This window comes from Macaca thibetana, chromosome 3 (genome assembly GCF_024542745.1).
Source record: "Macaca thibetana thibetana isolate TM-01 chromosome 3, ASM2454274v1, whole genome shotgun sequence".
Lineage (NCBI taxonomy): Eukaryota > Metazoa > Chordata > Mammalia > Primates > Cercopithecidae > Macaca > Macaca thibetana.
The window spans coordinates 104,500,434-104,517,948 of record NC_065580.1 but is presented as its reverse complement, the minus strand read 5'-3'; the positions used below and the strand labels follow the sequence as shown (position 1 = coordinate 104,517,948).

At 41.1% G+C, this 17,515-nt stretch overlaps 1 protein-coding gene across 2 annotated transcripts in view; it reads right to left on the bottom strand.

The window, feature by feature from the left end:
- The window catches only part of BMPER (BMP binding endothelial regulator), a 245,941-nt gene that overhangs the window by 160,325 nt on the left and 68,101 nt on the right, over positions 1–17,515 (bottom strand). For both annotated transcript variants that reach the window (XM_050783275.1, XM_050783276.1), the window contains exon 6: positions 15,723–15,805. In XM_050783275.1, coding sequence (XP_050639232.1) covers positions 15,723–15,805 — 83 coding nt within the window. The remainder of the gene's footprint in view (positions 1–15,722; positions 15,806–17,515) is intronic.

Genomic DNA, 17,515 nt, shown 5'->3' with positions numbered 1-17,515 from the left:
GATTCAGACTACAAACCACTATCTCCCTATGCATAGCCTTCTGTATGAAGGGCAGTAATCGTAGACAGCAAGAAGGCATTTGGTAGGTTTCTCCTCAGTAAACCAAACCAGAAAACTTAGGCTTCAAATATTTGGGTTTGATATAAAACTGAGTGTCCTAAAGAGTGAATTTAAGCAGTGACCATAAAAAATACAACAGCTAAAATCACTCAGCTATGCAGGAAAAGGAGTCACCTACCTACTAGATGCTGGCTAGTAGGCACAGCATGTATCATTCCATGAAATCCTCACAACCATCTGGGTCTTCTTTTATTTAAAAAAAAAAAAAAAAAAAAAAAAAAAAAAAAAGAAGGGTGGGACTCTCTGAGGTTCCAAAGCCCTAGAGTTTTACTGAAAGTAACTCTTTCATTTCTATGTTGAGAAGCAAGGGATCTTAACTTTTTTGTTTTGCATCAAACTTTTTATGCATGAAATGGCTTCATAGGTCCTATCTGCTGCAGCGACCATGTTAGAGATGGAGGAAGAGAACAGAAGGTTCCTGGGTATTGCTTGCCAAGAAGCAGTACCCCATTTTATAAATGAGGAAAGTGAGGCTCGGAGCTGTACACTTATTTGCTCGAGGAGCAGAGCTGAATGGAATCCCTGTCTGACCAACTCCAGAAACCATGTTCCACCCACCAGGGCACCCTGGCCTCACCGGGGCCAGATCCCAGGTAGAATATATGGAACTTGTGAGGTGGCCCCTGACTGTAAGACTCCGATCATGGGACCCCAACTCATAGAAAATTCAGGTCTCTTTTGTACAACATTTGGACAACACCTAGAATGGGGAAGCAACAAGGATTAACACAGAGAAGAAAGCAACACCTTAATATCTGCACAGGTCTCAAGGAACCAACGCTGCCAAAAACAGCAGGGGACTCTGTCTCCTTAGAGAACCTCAAAGCTCTTCCAAAAATCATCAATCTTACATGGCCTGGTTTTATACTAATGTGGAGGCATATCATGCTATTGGAATGCCTTTCCTTTCTGAGCTAGGAACATAAGATTGTATGACAAGCATAGAAATATAAGGTCCACCCGTTCAGCAGCATCAGCGATACAGTCCTGCAACAGGAGGTCTCATCCTGGCTCTCAACATTGTCCTACTTTATTGTCTTCTCCTTGCCTTCAGGAGAAAAAGGAAAGCTTCCTCTACCTCTAATTGCGTTTCTGCAAACAGAACCCATAAATCCATTTCATGAGTGAAGAACTTCATGTCCTCCAAAATGGATGAAAACCTCTTGCTCTTTATCCTAGATATACATGTGGTATCACACATGTCTTAGTAATTCAGAGAAACTTTATTATGTAAGAGTCTTTTTAGTTTTTTAATACAATAAGCTGTACCATGGCCACAATCATAAGACTTTTTGCATCTTTTAATATAATTTATGATAATATTGACTATTTAAAAATGTATATGACTGCACTTGTAAAAACTCCCATGTCCCAAAAAAAAGAGTAAATTTTACAGTATATAAATTCAGAAGTAAAATTTAAGATGTACGTTTTAAAATGTATCAGTGACCTATAAGAAAAAATTTTTCCATTAACTGGTATTTAGAGTCAGTCAAATAATTCGCGTCCTGGGAAAGTGAAGGCCCTTTCTGAATTGGGAAATTATAGAATTGTAGAACTGAAAAGATTCTAACAAGTCCTTATTTTACTGATGGGGAAACTGAGTCCCAAAGGGGTGAGTGGGAAGGTTCCGGGTCACATAACTAGCCATTGGTAGAGGTAGGACAGGACCACAGGTCTCCTCACTCCCAGGACAGTGGCCTTGTGTTCACCACAATCCCCCCACGGCACATAGAATCCATCATCATGCCCAAACCCGGAACAATCTAACAGCAAAGGCAAAACTTTTAAAAATCCCAAACACTTCACTGCATTTTTCCTAAGTCTTGGTCAAATTATTTTACTTAATGATAGAAGTTTGAGATAAACACACAGTTTGGTTATAAATGAAATCTTGCTTCAATCTCTGAAAATTTCTGTGTTGGAAAAAAAAATTCTCTTACAATCTCATGTTTTTCTGGGCATATGTTCTGTCCGTTCAGTTAGTGGGCTTAGTTATTAGAGACAGCTGTGTCTATTGTTTATGAATATTATGGATGCTGAAAACCTAATAACAAAACCCAAAATTCTCAATAGTCCTCTCCCTCTCCTGTTCTTGAACTTGACACTGAAAAGAAATGCATTTCCCATCAATGTCAAAAAAGAGTCACTCCTAGCATTTGCCAATCACATTCATCACCCCAACTGGTGGGGAAAAGATCCCTAAAGTCAACCCAGCCCTATAATCCAATATGTGACAGGATACTAAATGCTTGTTTCATCAAATGACAGCATGACAAAAATTAAGATATGTATCAGTATGAATAATGTAATGAGAGTAATTTTTAATATTCATTTTGAAATTAAAAAGTAACTTTTCTATTATTAAACGTTAGTTCTTAAAATATGACCAAAGGATACTCCTTCATAATGAGTAACTGCTTTTGTTAATGTTTGACTACATTACACATTTATATTTAATCAAGCCAAAAATGAAACGGCTACCTTCCTCCTTTTGCCTAAAGAGAATGGCATGGATAAACTATAGTTTTCCTTTTTATTCATTATGGATATCAAGTTTTTCTATTGTTGAATTCTAGCAATAGTCAGAGGTTTAAAAAGTCCTCACATAGTTTTGTAATTTAACATCTGGAGCATAATGTGGTTAATCATGATCACATTGTCTGACTCTGTGTATCATAGAGAACAGAAGAGAGGCACAAGAGGAAAAAAAAAAAAAGTAGTAGTATTCTGTGATAGATGTGTTTGACACTGGAGCTGACTCCTGGTCACTTCTACCTGACATGGGGCCCTGTATATGGAAGATGTACCCAGATCACAGAGGCCGTGTCCTCTCCAAATGGCAAAGTCTGCTCAGTATTTCAAGTTGGCTCTTCTAAACCACAGCTCGAGATCTTAGGTGGATTTCAGAAGGATGAGTCACTGCGTATGACTCAGTATAGGCTCAGAGATGGGCTTGAGAAGGGAATGTTGGATGGTGCAGAGGAAGTATTCTTCTCCTTGTGTGTTTGTGGTTCAGCATCCTCCAATCTTTAGGGAGGATTGTGGCTCCCTGAGATGCAAACACATCGAGGCTCACACACCAAACAAGTGGTACCATTTAAAATTCCACTCTGAGGGAATGGTGGTAATTGAAGCCATTCACAGGCCCACAAAAGCACTGCCACCCTCCAAATCGAACATTTGAATGACATTTAAAAGGTGCCAAAATGTGTAATCAATTCATTCAAAAGATATTTCCTGAATATCTAGTGTGTGCAAAATTCTGGGATAGTTATTTGAGGAGAGACTAAGATAGCGATGAAAATGAGTCATGGTACTTTACTAATACCAGGCTATCGTGCAGAGTGCCTGATGGGAATGGAAGAGGGGAAGCTCAAGTAGAACCAGGGACAAGGAAGGGGAAGCAGGCGGGGAAGGAGAAGGAACAGAAGGGCACAGGAGGGGAGGGGAGCCATGAAGCACAAATGAGCAAAGGAGCAGGGAAAGCAGCAGGCCCAGAGGTACCAAACTGATTTTTTTAATGAAGTTATCTGGGTAACAATGGAGAAAAAGAACAGAAAGTTCTGGAAATGTCCTAAAGTACTCTGAGACTAATATTTTATCCTATTTTGTTGACCAAAAAAAGATTTCTTTTATTTTCATTAATGAATATTTCCATCCTCATCCCCTCACAACACAGAATGATACATTCTTAGACATGCTGTCCCCTGAGCTCACCCCCGTCCCATCCTCTTCACACAGCTACTCTTAAGTCTCCTTACCAGCCTTTTGCAACGGTTTTGTGTGGAGCCTCTTCCTCTACAGATTTATCATGAATCTTCGATGTAACCATGCTCATTTAAACCATGAATATTTTCCTACAGCCTTCAAGATGGACATCAAGATCCAACTAGGAAGGTAGAAAAGTTCTAGACTGTAGAACACATTTTCAAGAACATGGATACTCAAATCAACAGCTGTAAGACTATTTAGCTAAATATTCACTGTATCCTATGTGTAAGACACTGTAGTCAACGTGTGAGGTACATTATGCCTGTCTACTAGGAACTTAAAATCTGAAACCCAGAACAACATCCTGGGAAAAGTAGAAAGAGACGGGCAGAGGAGCCCAAATGAGAACCAGGCTTGGAGAGTAGGGGTATACTGGATAGTTCTCTTTCTGACCCAAGAAGGAAAGAGAGAAGACTGGAGAGGTTAGGAGGCTGCAGAGCCATGAGTACGAGAGGAAGCACTATAGAAACTCAAAACAATGACTCATCAGTATGGGAGCAGGTACAGAGGGTCACAATCTCAAAATGAAGGAGTTAGAGATGGAAAAGAAGGAGTTTAAATAAAGAAAAGTCTTGGACCAAATAAATGTGGGAACTGACAATGCTGACTCACTTTTCTGTTTTTTAATATATTTGGATCAAGATTTGAGAAATAAAGATTGGAAGAAGACATGGGATTTTAGCAAACTATGCCGTTATCCACCATGCCATATGCACGCTAAGGTCAAATGGCACACAAAGCACTGTTTCAGTGTTTTTAAACACATCTTAACACATCAAGCAGAGGATTAAGCTTCTTCATACACATATAAACTTCAATAAAACTTTAACTACCCAATAGAAAAATTAGAAATAAAAACACAATTTATAGAAAAAAACACAAATGGAACATTTGAAAAACATATGGAAAATGCTCAGTTTCAGAAGCCAAATGCCATGAAAACAAGATTCCCAAATGGAAAATAGTTATGGTACAGAAAATATATAGTATACATCTTTACACTGCTTACTGGAGTAGGAATTAAGTCATCGATTTGAAGTACTTCAGCAACACACATACACATACCTTAAGATATTTGATTCCTTGACCCACTAATTATAGAACTTAGCCAAAGGAAATAATGAGAGAAACAAAAAGATTAATTTTCAAAGATATCTGTCACATTATTCATAAGAGTAAAAACTGAAAATGTTAATTTTATAACAGAAAATTATGAAATTATGGTTTTATGGAAATATTATGTAGCCATTAAAAGTATTCTCAACTTTTTCATGAAATGGAGACATATTCACAATATAATGTTAAATGAAAATAACAAGGATATAAAACTACCTACAGAATTATATGTACATATGGAGGGAAAAAAGTTACAAGGAAACATATTAAATCACATTAACAGTAGTTATCCCTGAGTTGTACAATTATTTTCAATTCTCAATATATCTAGGCTTTTAAAAATTATCATACAATGCTTTACATGTGGCAGAAGAAAGGCTGCATTATGGTTTTATTTTCACAAGTCAATAGATTGTATTTGGCTGAAAAGGAAAAGTGAATTCCTCTTCATTTTTGAATGCTCAAGGCCTAATATAGTGTGTAACACAGAATAGACCCTCAAACATGGTTAAGCTAACAAAGGACTGGCTGGCTGTAGAGGCAAGACAGAGATACAAAGATGGAAAGAGGAATGGACAGATAGTTTTAAAAGTCTTCAGCATTTAGTAAAATTCATATCTTTTCTAGGATTTTTAGGGGATAAAAGGAACTCATAATTTGACAGACCTTAGAGAAAATAAAAGGATGAGGAAGAAAATTAAAGAAATGATCTTTTCAAGGATACAACGAAGTGAGACTTAATCAGTTGAGCTAATTCTTCTACCAACTCTAATCCCTTTTCCAAATTTCACTCACATCTATAAACACATCTACTTCTTAGACAGATAAGAGAAAGTAACTTCAAAAGCAGTGACACAATTTCTCCTTCCACCTACCAGGAGGATAAATTTACATTCTCAGAACCACTGAAAGCTATGTCTAGGTGAACCCACCTCCTCCATAAAATCTCCAAGGAGAGCTATCAAAATTAATGCTTAAACTTCAGTGGACTACTGCAAGGGAGAGATAAGCCCACTGGATAAACAATTTTTTTCTTTCTTTTTTTTTTTTTTTTTTTTTTTTTTTTAGATAGACTCTTATTCTGTTGCCCAGGCTGGAGCGCAGTGGCGTGATCTCAGCTCACTGCAACCTCCACCTCCTGGATTGAAGCAATTCTCCAGCCTCAGCCTCTTGAATAGCTGGGATTACAGGCACGCCCCACCAAGCCCGGCTAATTTTTGTATTTTTAGTAGAGATGGGGTCTCACCATATTGGTCAGGCTGGTCTTGAACTCCTGACCTCGTGATCCACCCACCTCAGCCTCCCAAAGTGCTAGGATTACAGGCATAAGCCACTGTACCCAGCTGGGTAAACACTTATTTTTATCTATCTTTGGACGCAGAGGCAATGAGGGTGGCTCTGCCCAGAAACTATCACATTTTCTTTGCGTATGCATAACTTCTTGGTAAGGAGATGCATTATAGATTATGTTTCAATTTTCCAACTTACCTGAGGGTAACAGGTATGTGTTCTTCACCCACACTGGCATTATGGTGACAAAGGCTTGGGCTCAATGCCCAAGGGTGAAATCTGGTATGAGTTTAAACTTCCTTAGACACGTGAACTTTGGAGAGACGAAGTGTAATTTATTATTTTATTGTGTTAATATTTCTTGCACCAGATTTGGGTTTTTTCCCCAATGTTTGCATCACCATTTTATCTCCCTCAAAATGACTGGTTGTTCTTCACTCCATAGACTCAAATGCCATTTCCCAGTTTCAAATCTCCACCAACAATTATAGATAATATCTCAAAATTACATTGGTTGGTGCAGGGAGAGTATAGACAGAGAGAAATGACATGGAGCGTTACAATCAGGCAGTTTAGGGCTTCAGTTCTTGCTAGCTTTTTGACTTTAGGAAGGCTATTAAACTTCTCAGAAGCTTGGGTTTGGCTTTTTTTTTAAAAAAAGAAGCTAAGACCTTCTAGGCTGCAGAACAATTGTGAAAATTAACAGTATATACTATATGTACCTGGCACAGGGAACACATTCAGTAATAATAACTATTATTATCAATAATTCCTCGATAAATAAATCATTTATGGATTTCTTTTCAAACCATGCATTTTCATATAAATGCTCAAATGTCAAAGAAACATTTCTTTTCCAACTTTTTCCCTGTTGTGCTCATTATGAAGTTGATGTCTCCCGGTGTAGAAGAATAGCTTTACAGAATATTTCAGCTACAAACAAATTATATAAAGAAATAATCATAAGGAACCACAAGCCATTAAAATAAAAACATACATGAGGGTTAAAATTTAGGATTTGTCCTGAAAACATTTAAGTCCAGGATGAGGTAGAATTTAAAATATATAACAATTATTCCCAATATTTTTAATATAAAAAAATTGAGCCCCCTACTGGTTTCAGGAACTTGCTAAAAGTACTCAACTTGCTGAAAGTACAGTCTAGTAACACAGATAACTATGCTCGTGAACGTTTTAAGATGTGATTTAAAGCTCTTGCCTTACTGTTTTCTGTAATTCTAAACTAACATACCATGAAATTTTCCCAGTCCAAATCAAGCCCTCACACTGAATGACCCCTCTTAAGCCAGATCCCCTAAAACCTCATCCCAACTTTGCCCTCTTTCTTCCAAAAAGCTACTAAGGCTCTGTCAAGGTAATGATCAATGACTATGGTAGGCAATTAATTCAGCTGTGCCTTATAAACAGGTCATTTTGGTGGTATTTTCAAGAAACCAGAATTTGACATCCCATAACAATAGTTGTGCATTTGCGGATTCAATCTAATGACAATGGCATTACAATAGACCTTCCGCTAGAAGCCTTGGCCGACAGGTAAACCACAACTATTCGGATTCTTTCTAATTAAAACACCAAGATTCACAAGCTCATTGTCCAGTCACAAAACAAGCAGAACACCAGCTACTTTTCTCAGCAAGTTGAAGGCCCCTCCTAGTGGCCAAGTGCTATCCAGACCTTTAAGAAAACACTTTTTTTTTCAATTGACTGTTCAAAATCAAGACCTTTTTGTCCTCAGGGTGATGGTACATCCATAGCGCAAAATGGAACACTGCAGCAATTACACCAATATTTCCGACTAGTTTTGAAAACTCCTCTGGGGCTTTTTGGCCCACACTAGTTAGATAAACTGCCCACATTGATCTAATTTGCTCAATAATTGCTCAATTCTCCAATTTATTGCCCAGATGTAGCCAAATTTCTCCCTGTGGACAGGGAAGATATATTGACAGCTTATGACTAAAATGCATCAAATTGCACATACTATTGCAAGTAAGGCAGAGGCCATGAGAGAGGGTTTAGGCACCGAAGGTCCCAAGTCCCCAAGTCAAAGGAGAAACAGCACAGTCGGGCACCACGTGACCACAGAAATGATGAGGCATCTCTTTGCTTCCTACTACAGAGAACCGCTATCTGAGCTGGAGACGCTGGAGCAGGAGGAGGTCAGTCATGTCCCCCATATACTTCAGAGCAAGGTCAACTCTGAGGATAGTGGATTCTACTCTTTCAAAAGCTCTGCCACAGTGAGTGGCCCTGATCGTTGGTGACTGCTTCCTGCCACCACAGCTTCCGGCCACCAGAACTTGTAGGGATCTTTGAGACCTAGGAACACTTTTCAAACAAGACATCCTCAGGGAAGTCATACACATTCCATACCAAACAATTTATCATAAGCTCTACAGCAGCTGACATGAATCCCTCTTCCTTTCTGAGCTCATCCACGATGACATGCATCTCTCTCTTCTCTCCTGACTTGGTGAAGACTAAATGTTTGGGGTGGGTGGGGAAAGTAGGAGAGACAGAAGAGAAGCAGTGGGGGAAAAGAAGGAAAATAAAAACCAGCATCCATTCGTTCATGAATTCAGCAAATTATTATGTATACTCGTTATGTGCCAAGCACGGAAGATACAGACACCATTTTACCCTAATGGATGGAGTTAAATAAAACCATCACAAACAAAAATATCTAATTACAAATCATTTTAGATGTTTGGAGAGTAAAGTATGGGGTGCTATAAAAGAGTCTCCCAACAGGAAGTGATCTGGTCTTGGGAATCAGAACAAGCTTCCCTAAAGAAGGAATGTCTGGGCTTTGCAGTGCCGCATGAGTGGGTGGAGACTGTCTAGGTATAGGGCGATGGGAAGGAGAAATGGGAGGAAAAAGAAAAAGCAGCCTAAGTAAAAGCCATGAGATATAAGGCCAGTGCTTCTCAAACTTTATTTGGAAAATGAACCTCTGGGATCATGTGGAATGGCAGATTTCAATTCAGTGGGCCTGGAAGAGGGACAAGATGCCGCATTTCTAACGAGCTCACAGGTGAGACCCACGTTGCTGGTGGGAGTCCTCCCTTTGTGTAGCAAGGATGGAGAGGTTCTGTCTGAAGGCCAGAGTGGCCAGAGCAGAGAGGACAAGGATGAGGGACAGTGATGAAGTCAGAGAGGTTGACAGAGGCTGGACCCTGCCTGGCTGCTCAGAACATCGTCAAGAATCCAGTCTAAGAGACAGGGAAGCCATGAGGATCTCCATTTTCTTTGCTTTCTTCAAGTAACCTTCCTTGGAGTTTCATTTTCCCTGGGAGACAGCACTTTGCAATATCTAAAGTGTAAGTGAGAGCAAAGGTGTTTATGGACTTCAGGGCTTCTAAGAGCCAATAAAGCACAGCTCCTTCATCACAGACAGCCCATTAACAACCCATGTTTATTGGTAAAACTCCTCTGAACTTAATACGCCTTTGTCAGCAAAAGTAATTGATCTTGGCCAGTTAATTTGGCTGGTTTTACAGACAGAGGACTTGCTGCTCTTTTAAGAGTGTCCTAGCACTCTGTGGGCTATACTCCCTCCTGTAAGCAATTTCCAAGAACACTGAGCCCCTGGGGTTCTTAAAGTAGTTTGGTAAAAAGAACACAAACATCTCTCATTGGCACCTTGGTCTTTAGTCTCACAACATTGAAGACAGGTTTTACAGAAATATCTGTGCCAGCTGCTACCATTCTGTTTCCTGAAAAGTTGACTGAACAAAGCCACACAAAGCTGTTTGCTGTACAGTTAAGCAGGTAGGAAGCCAAGGTGTGCTTTAACCAACACTCAGTATACTTTATAAACTACTGTTTGCTTCAGTGTTAGGAAAGAATCCTCTTTCCATTTAAAAATGAATACAGTGCTTATCTGCACTGAACACATCTCATAAAGAATGCACTCTAGTATGACTCAGACTGCTATATGGAACAGCTAATGGGACTCAAGCTGTCACTCCCCTGATGAATATCGGGACTCTGAAGAAGTGATTCTCTTGGCTCTTTTATTTCCATAATGGGTAAACAGGGATGATGCAGTTTAACAAGTGATAAGAAAGCACTACGTTTTCTGAGTGAGTCACGATGATAGTCACACCTAAAAATGTTAGGTCTGCTTCTGGAATGGATAAGAGCAAAAGGTTGTGAAATCCCCTCCAGATAATCCGCAAATGTTATCATGTTCTCAATTGTCTGGAATGTCATAGAGATGGACCAGCTGAAACCAGGATGTACAATCATGTGTGAGGCATTTGTTTCATGATCTCAGGAATCCATCTCAATAAGACAGTGTCTTCCTGGTGGTCTGCCTCTCTGTCACCACATCACAAAAACATCAGTAGACAGATTTTCACAAATTCAGAGAGTGTAACTAAGTGGGTTGGACCACAAATACAAGCCACATGGCATATACAAGCCACTTGCCAGTGGGGACACCATGAAGAGTTTGCAGTTCATCCACTGGAGCTGGATAATACCCCCGAGGGATGCTTCACACACACACACACACACACACACACACACAATTCCCTAGGGTATGACCCCAAGGCAAACAGTAAGCTAGTGATAAGGGGATATCTGACCAGAGTTACTCTCCCAGGCAAGAATAGGCTGGCCAGCTTGGAAGGGCAGAAGCTACAGGATGGAAGAGGAAACATTACTCTTTCTTAGTGTACTACATCAAAAGACAGCAATAGGAAAGAAGAACGGGGACAACATTGTTGAGCACCTGCCAGTGGTGCTAAGCACGGAGGAAGAGGCAGAGAAAGATGGCAGGGAAGCTATAGCAAATGAGAGCCATGGAGCCTCAGGAATACAAAAGAGAAAACATTTGCTTCTCCTTGGGGGAATCATGTTCTCAGGGAGTTGCAGTGGGGTGGTGATAACAGACTTGGAAAGGTCAAGATTCACCAGGTGAGCAAGCAGAAGAAAGGAATTACAGACAGGGTAGCAGCATGAGCAAAGGACTGGAGGCAAAAGAGAGTAATAGGTTTGGGGAAAAGCTAATGGCTTAGTCTTCCAAACATGTTTATGCATATGTGTGTATGCATATGCGTCTGCACATATACGCATACATATTCACAAATATATGAATGTATAGATGTTTACGTGCATATATATGGACACATATGCACACATATATATGTTGTAGCTGACTCTGTTGCTGCCGTACCCACATCCTCTCACCCTTACCACTTGGTGCATGCACATGCCCACACTTCTAACTTCCAGTCCAGTTAGTCCCTGATGATATTTTGACTTAAGCGATATGGATTCAGTAGAATATGTACTTTTGAATATCCATACAACTATTCTGCTTTTCACTTTAAGTACAGTTTTTAAGAAGCTTAATGAGCTATTCAATACTTTATTATAAAATAGGCTTTGTATTAGATGATTTTGTCCAACTATATGCTAATACAAATGTTCTGAGCATGCTGAAGACAGGCTAGGCTAAGTTACAGTGTTCAGTAGGTTAGGTGTGTTAAATGCATTTTTAACTGAAGATATCTTCAACTTACAATGCATTTATCGGAGCATAATTCCACTGTAAGTTGAGAAATATCTGTTGTTGTGTTTCTTCCTCTTGCTGCTAAAGACCACTCTGCCACTTGAGGGGTAGGCTGGAAATGCTACCCAATCAAGACCCCCAGGAGCAGCCCTCAACCAAAGCCTGGTTGGAGTTGGTGTGTAGACATTTCAGTTCTCTCCCTCCTTCAGTGAAAACATTCTGAGGCATGAATTTTACACTGGCTTCCAGACTTTCCCCAGCAAGACTAAGCTCTGGTCACACACAATGGTAGCTCACTTGGTGTCAAAGTCTATTTGTACTATTATAACAAAATATCTGAGAGTGGGTAACTTATAAAGAACAGGAATTTATTTCTCACAGTTGTGAATGCCGGGAAGTCCAAGATCAAGGTGCTGGCAGGTTTGGTGTCTGGTGAGGGCTGCTCTCTCTGCTTCCAAGATGGCGCCTTGTTGCTGCAACCTCCAAAGATGAGGAACGCTGTGTCCTTACATCGCAGGAGTGACAGAAGGGCAAGAGAGATGAACTTCCTCCCTCAAGCCCTTGTATAAGGACACTTGGCCATTCATGACAGCAGAGACTTCGTGGCTTAATCACCTCCTAAATGTCCCACCTCTTAATACCACCACAATGGCAATTAAGTTTCAACCGAGTTTTGGGGGACATTCAGACCATAGCACTTAGTGACATTCCCTCAACTGGCTGCTTCTTCATCCTTGTCTCCCCTCCACACTCTTCTGCCCATGCCTTCTGTATCTCCCAAATAAACTACTTACACATATATACTTGTCTCAGGGTCTGTTTCTGGGGCATCCAATCTTAAACATGTGTATGTTAGAAATGTGTTGAGAAGTATCTTAGAAATGTGTATGTTTGTATTTGTATTTATAGGCATGTTTTTATATACTTATATATATGTGTGTGTGTATAGATACATGCAATTATAGATATAGAGATACACAAATATATAGTCACATAAATACTATATACATGCTCCAGTGCACAATAGGTTTATATTTCTCTATATATACATCTTTCTATTTTTACCAAAGCAAAACAGGTTTTTACATACAGTCTTCATTTGTACAAGGGAAGCTGCAGCCTAACATTATGAACACCCCTCTGGCAGCCTCCTCAGTGGGGCATGTGGCCTCGCACAGGTCCCATCTAAAACCCTTCTTCAGCTTTGCCTCCTCACGCAGCAAGACGGCACCCCACACCTGCACGCACCTCACATGCCAAAGCTTCCAAGCTGGCTGCCAGGGCAACACTGGCAAACTCCACGCCTCCTAGTTAAACTCCATGCCTCCAGGCCATACATTTGGAATATTCCATTCTAAAGTGAACAACTCCACAGTTACCATCCTCAAGAGAGGGCCGTTTGCTGCCAAGACATTACTTTTTATTTTAGTGTACTCCATCAAAAGGTAGCAAAAATGAAAGAATATTAAAAACCAGATTATTTTACTAACAAGCTACCAAAAAGCGAGCTTACACCTCAAATGTGTGTGTTCATAAAAGAAAAACGGCTCTCATGACACTCCCCATACCCAAGCTGGTACACAAATGTCCTATCCTCAAACAAGAACTCCATTGCCTCTCCCATTTATTCTGTTAATCTAAAGACTGATATCAGGAACATAATCAAAGTCATCAGTCGCCCTTTGAGTGCTGAGGGTGGCACTGCAGAAAACTAGAAAGAATACAGGAATACATGAAATTAAATACAAGGATATGAGAAAGGAATAGACTCCAGGTCTGGCAAGAACTCACTAGGCAGGAAAACTTGGTGTTTCATTCATCATGCATTGTGTTTAGAAACATATGAAATTAAAACGCCTGCAGTACATTTTGCTTTGTGACCCCTGTACATATCATCTCTAAGCTCATTTCCAGTTCCAGCACTGGAGAACTCGGCTGGTTGTCATTGGTACAGCTGCAGGAACTTTCCATTTTCTTTACCACCTTCTAAATTTCCTCTCCAAGGAGGCTCAGCTGCCTGACCTTGGCACACCTTTACCCAGAAAGGCAGTTCGTTCAGATGCACATTTACAATTTCCTATTGAAATATGCCTTGTTTTTTCTCAGCCTACTCCCAGAAGCATAAGATTATTTTTAAAAAATTATCAGAAAGCTGCATAGTTTACAGTATGGAAGAAATAAAATTGAGAAATGGGTAATATTTAATGGCAAATAGAAATCATTTACATAAAAAATAAAGCTATTTAGGCCAGGCATACTGGCTCACACCTGTAATCCCAGCATTTTGGGAGGCTGAGGCGGGCAGATCACTTGAGGTCAGGAGTTCCAGACCAGCCTGGCCAACACGGTGAAACCCCATTTCTACTAAAAATACAAAAATTAGCCAGGCATGGTGGCGCATACCTGTAGTCCCAGCTACGCGGGAGGCTGAGGCAGGAGAATCACTTGAATCTGGAGTCAGAGGCTACAGTGAGCTGACATAGCACCACTGCACTCCAGCCTGGGAGACAGAGCAAGACTCTGTCTCAAAAAATAAAAAATCAAAATTAGCAGGAGAGGAACAACATGGCGATTGAGTTGGAATATGCAAGCTCATGGCTATTTTCATGAGTACTTTGTGTTTTTTATATATTATTATATACGTGATGTATATTATGTATATTGCATATGTTTTATATCTAGATATATAGACACATACATATATACTCTCTTCCTCCCTCCCTTTCTTTTTACCTCCTTCTACCCCATACAAAAGTCATATTTCCTCTAATCTGTATTCTCTAGGTTGGGTGCATGTGTACTGAAGGGAGGAGGAAAGATTTTCGAAAAGACATGTAGAGAAACAACAAATGCTATGATTTATGATGATCCACATATGATTCTGTTTTGGTGAAATTAGGATGCTAGAGTTACTCATGTATTTTCCTTTTAATATTCTGAGATGCAGACTGAGTCACAAGTGACTTGGAAAATGTATGTTCTTTATTATAACAGATTAAAAGCTTAAAAAATAGAGTTTGTACTAATTCCCTACTGTAAATAACTTGGAGCAGCTGGTTAAGACTAGATTCTCTGTCACTACCACCACCACTGACTTCACCCTAAATTTAACATATATTAATGAAAAAGATCCCTTTAAAATAATAGCATGTGCCAAGTTCTTTTTTATATCTAAGCTTGTTGGAGAGATCGTTAGTATATGGCTTAGAATTCAGTAATGCTTGGAAAGACAAGCCTATGACTTCGTCTGATTCCTCCTCTGCCCTGAACCCACCATTTCAGGCGATTTCCTCCTATCCACTCTGCAACCTGTAAATGAGCAGCCCTCAAACCAGGTTCTCACCCCTCAGGATGCACAGAAGCAAGCTGTGTTTGTCCCCATCACTTTTTATTTGGCTGCACTAAAAAAACAAGCAGCTGCCTCAGTAAGAAGCTCCTCAACCCCTGAGGAACAGAAAATCCATGCTTTCCCCAAAAAAAGGAGGCACATGGAGGAAAGGCAGCCTCTTTTCCTCATGCTTCGGAGCGGAGTTTCTCAATCGGGAGCAAGTTTGCCCTCCATGGACCAATGGGTGGTATGCAGACATTGGTGGTGGTATAGCTGGAGGGGTTTACTGGCACCCAGTTGGTGGAGCCAGGGGACCCTGCTAAACATCCTGCAATGCACAGGACAGGCCCATGAAGAAGAATTTCCCAGCCCAGAATGTCAGTAGCACCGAGCCAGGTGGATGAGCTTTTCCCTCGGCTCCACATCAGGAGGGACTGACATTTCCCCAGAAAGGAGTCGAGGGAGAGGCTGTAGAGACCAGGGGTGCTCTTGGTGAGTACAAGCAACGCTTAGCCCGAAGGACACCCTGCGAACATCCACAGCAGGACTTACAGTGCAGGAACACTTGGTACATTTGCTTCCTTCCGGCTGAAATTCCTCTCCTTCTTGATACTGCACACCCTCAAACACACACCCTGGAAAGCAGTGAAGAGTTTAGAATTAGGGCAATGGCCACTGTCATTCAACCTGACACAATCCTTCTATCCACAGTTCATCCATTGCCTATCTCCACCCAGCCGAGTGTCCTCTTCAACCAGTGGACAAGATTGCTGCATAGTGTGAAAAGAAAAAAACAGAGGCAAAAGATGGGCATGGGACCCAAAACCCCAAAGATCCTGGAAAACAAATAAGACATTGGAACCCAGGACAGCCCAAGGGGCAGCAGTGCACCATAGAGAGCCATGCAGGGAGCTGTGTGGTGATCATGCTGCCCACTGCCAGAGGGACCAAACCCAGAGGGGCCAGAGGAGGCAGATGGAATGCCAAGGGAGAGAAGTCAACCATGAACTCAGAGCAGATGACACCAGGGGCTCCACTCGATGAGTACCTAAGAATGGCACAGCCTCTACCACATCCTAGGTACCCCTACCTCACTCCATATCCCCAATGATCCTACAAAGTAGGGACTTTCATCACTCTTTTCACAGATAAGGAAAATGTGGCTCAGAGGGGAAAGTAACTCACCCCAGCTGGCAGGTGGCAGAGCTAGAATTAAAAATCATTTCTGACCCATCTGCTGCACTGCTCAGAGGACCAGGTACAAAGGCAAGAAGGGGCAGAGGCAGGACAGGAGGTATCACACGGGTTTTCAGCCCCACACTCTCTGTTAAAGGGGCTGTGGCCCCCTCCAAGCTTGAGCTAATAATAGGACCAAAACCCAGGAGGTGTCCCCTATTCAGAAAGATGTCCGGGACACTGCCAAATTCCAAAGAGAGGTCATAAATGGCAGGACACACAGAGCAGACAGGAACCCTATGTCACACAGGCCATGGGACAACTATGAGTTAACAGCAAAGCCACTTTCCTCAGGACTGACCTCACAAGACGCTGGGCCAGGACAGCTGAGGTCACTTTCTCCATGGAAGACAGTGCTGGGAGCAGAGCTAGCAGTGGGCAAAACTTAGCCAAAGCAGGGTCTTGTGGAAGACTGCTCCATGCCCCTGAGAATGAGTGTTCAAGGCCTGCCAGCTAAAGCCATCTGCAGAACCCACCAAGCTCTTGGAGCTGCTGGTTCCTGACAAAGAAGAATGGGCATTACCCCCACCTGATCTGGCCACTGACCTTATTCATCTTAAGCTAGATACAGAGCCCTTTGTTAAATGGAAGACATGCAGACAAGTGCTACTGAGCCTGAAGTTGCATTACGAAGTTAAACTGTGGTTTAAAAAAATGCCCCAGGCATAAGATCTGTATTCTAGTGGCATGCAGAGTTAGCAATCAAGCAGCTCCTTGGTATTCTCAGTGATGCGAGAAGGCTTGGTAAGTGTGGGACCCTCCTAGTGGCTGTATCTCAGCACTGTTACTATGGCAAATACCCAGTCGTCTCTCTTTAAGGTGCACTTCCAACAAGGCAGCTTCAGTTCTTTCATACAGGTTTGCACCACTGATTTTGTCATACAGATTGCCAGATTAACTATAACAATCTACACTTGACCACTTAAAGGAATTTTAAATGAAAATTCTATGCAAATTGTTTCCATCACAACCCACCATTCCTGAGCAAAGAGCCCAGCGAAAAAGAAGGAGCAGTCGACCAAGAATGCCCTAAAATCTGCTTCGGGAAGAAACTGACCACGGATTACGTGTTTGTCATTACACAGAATGCCATTTCCTGATCAATGCCA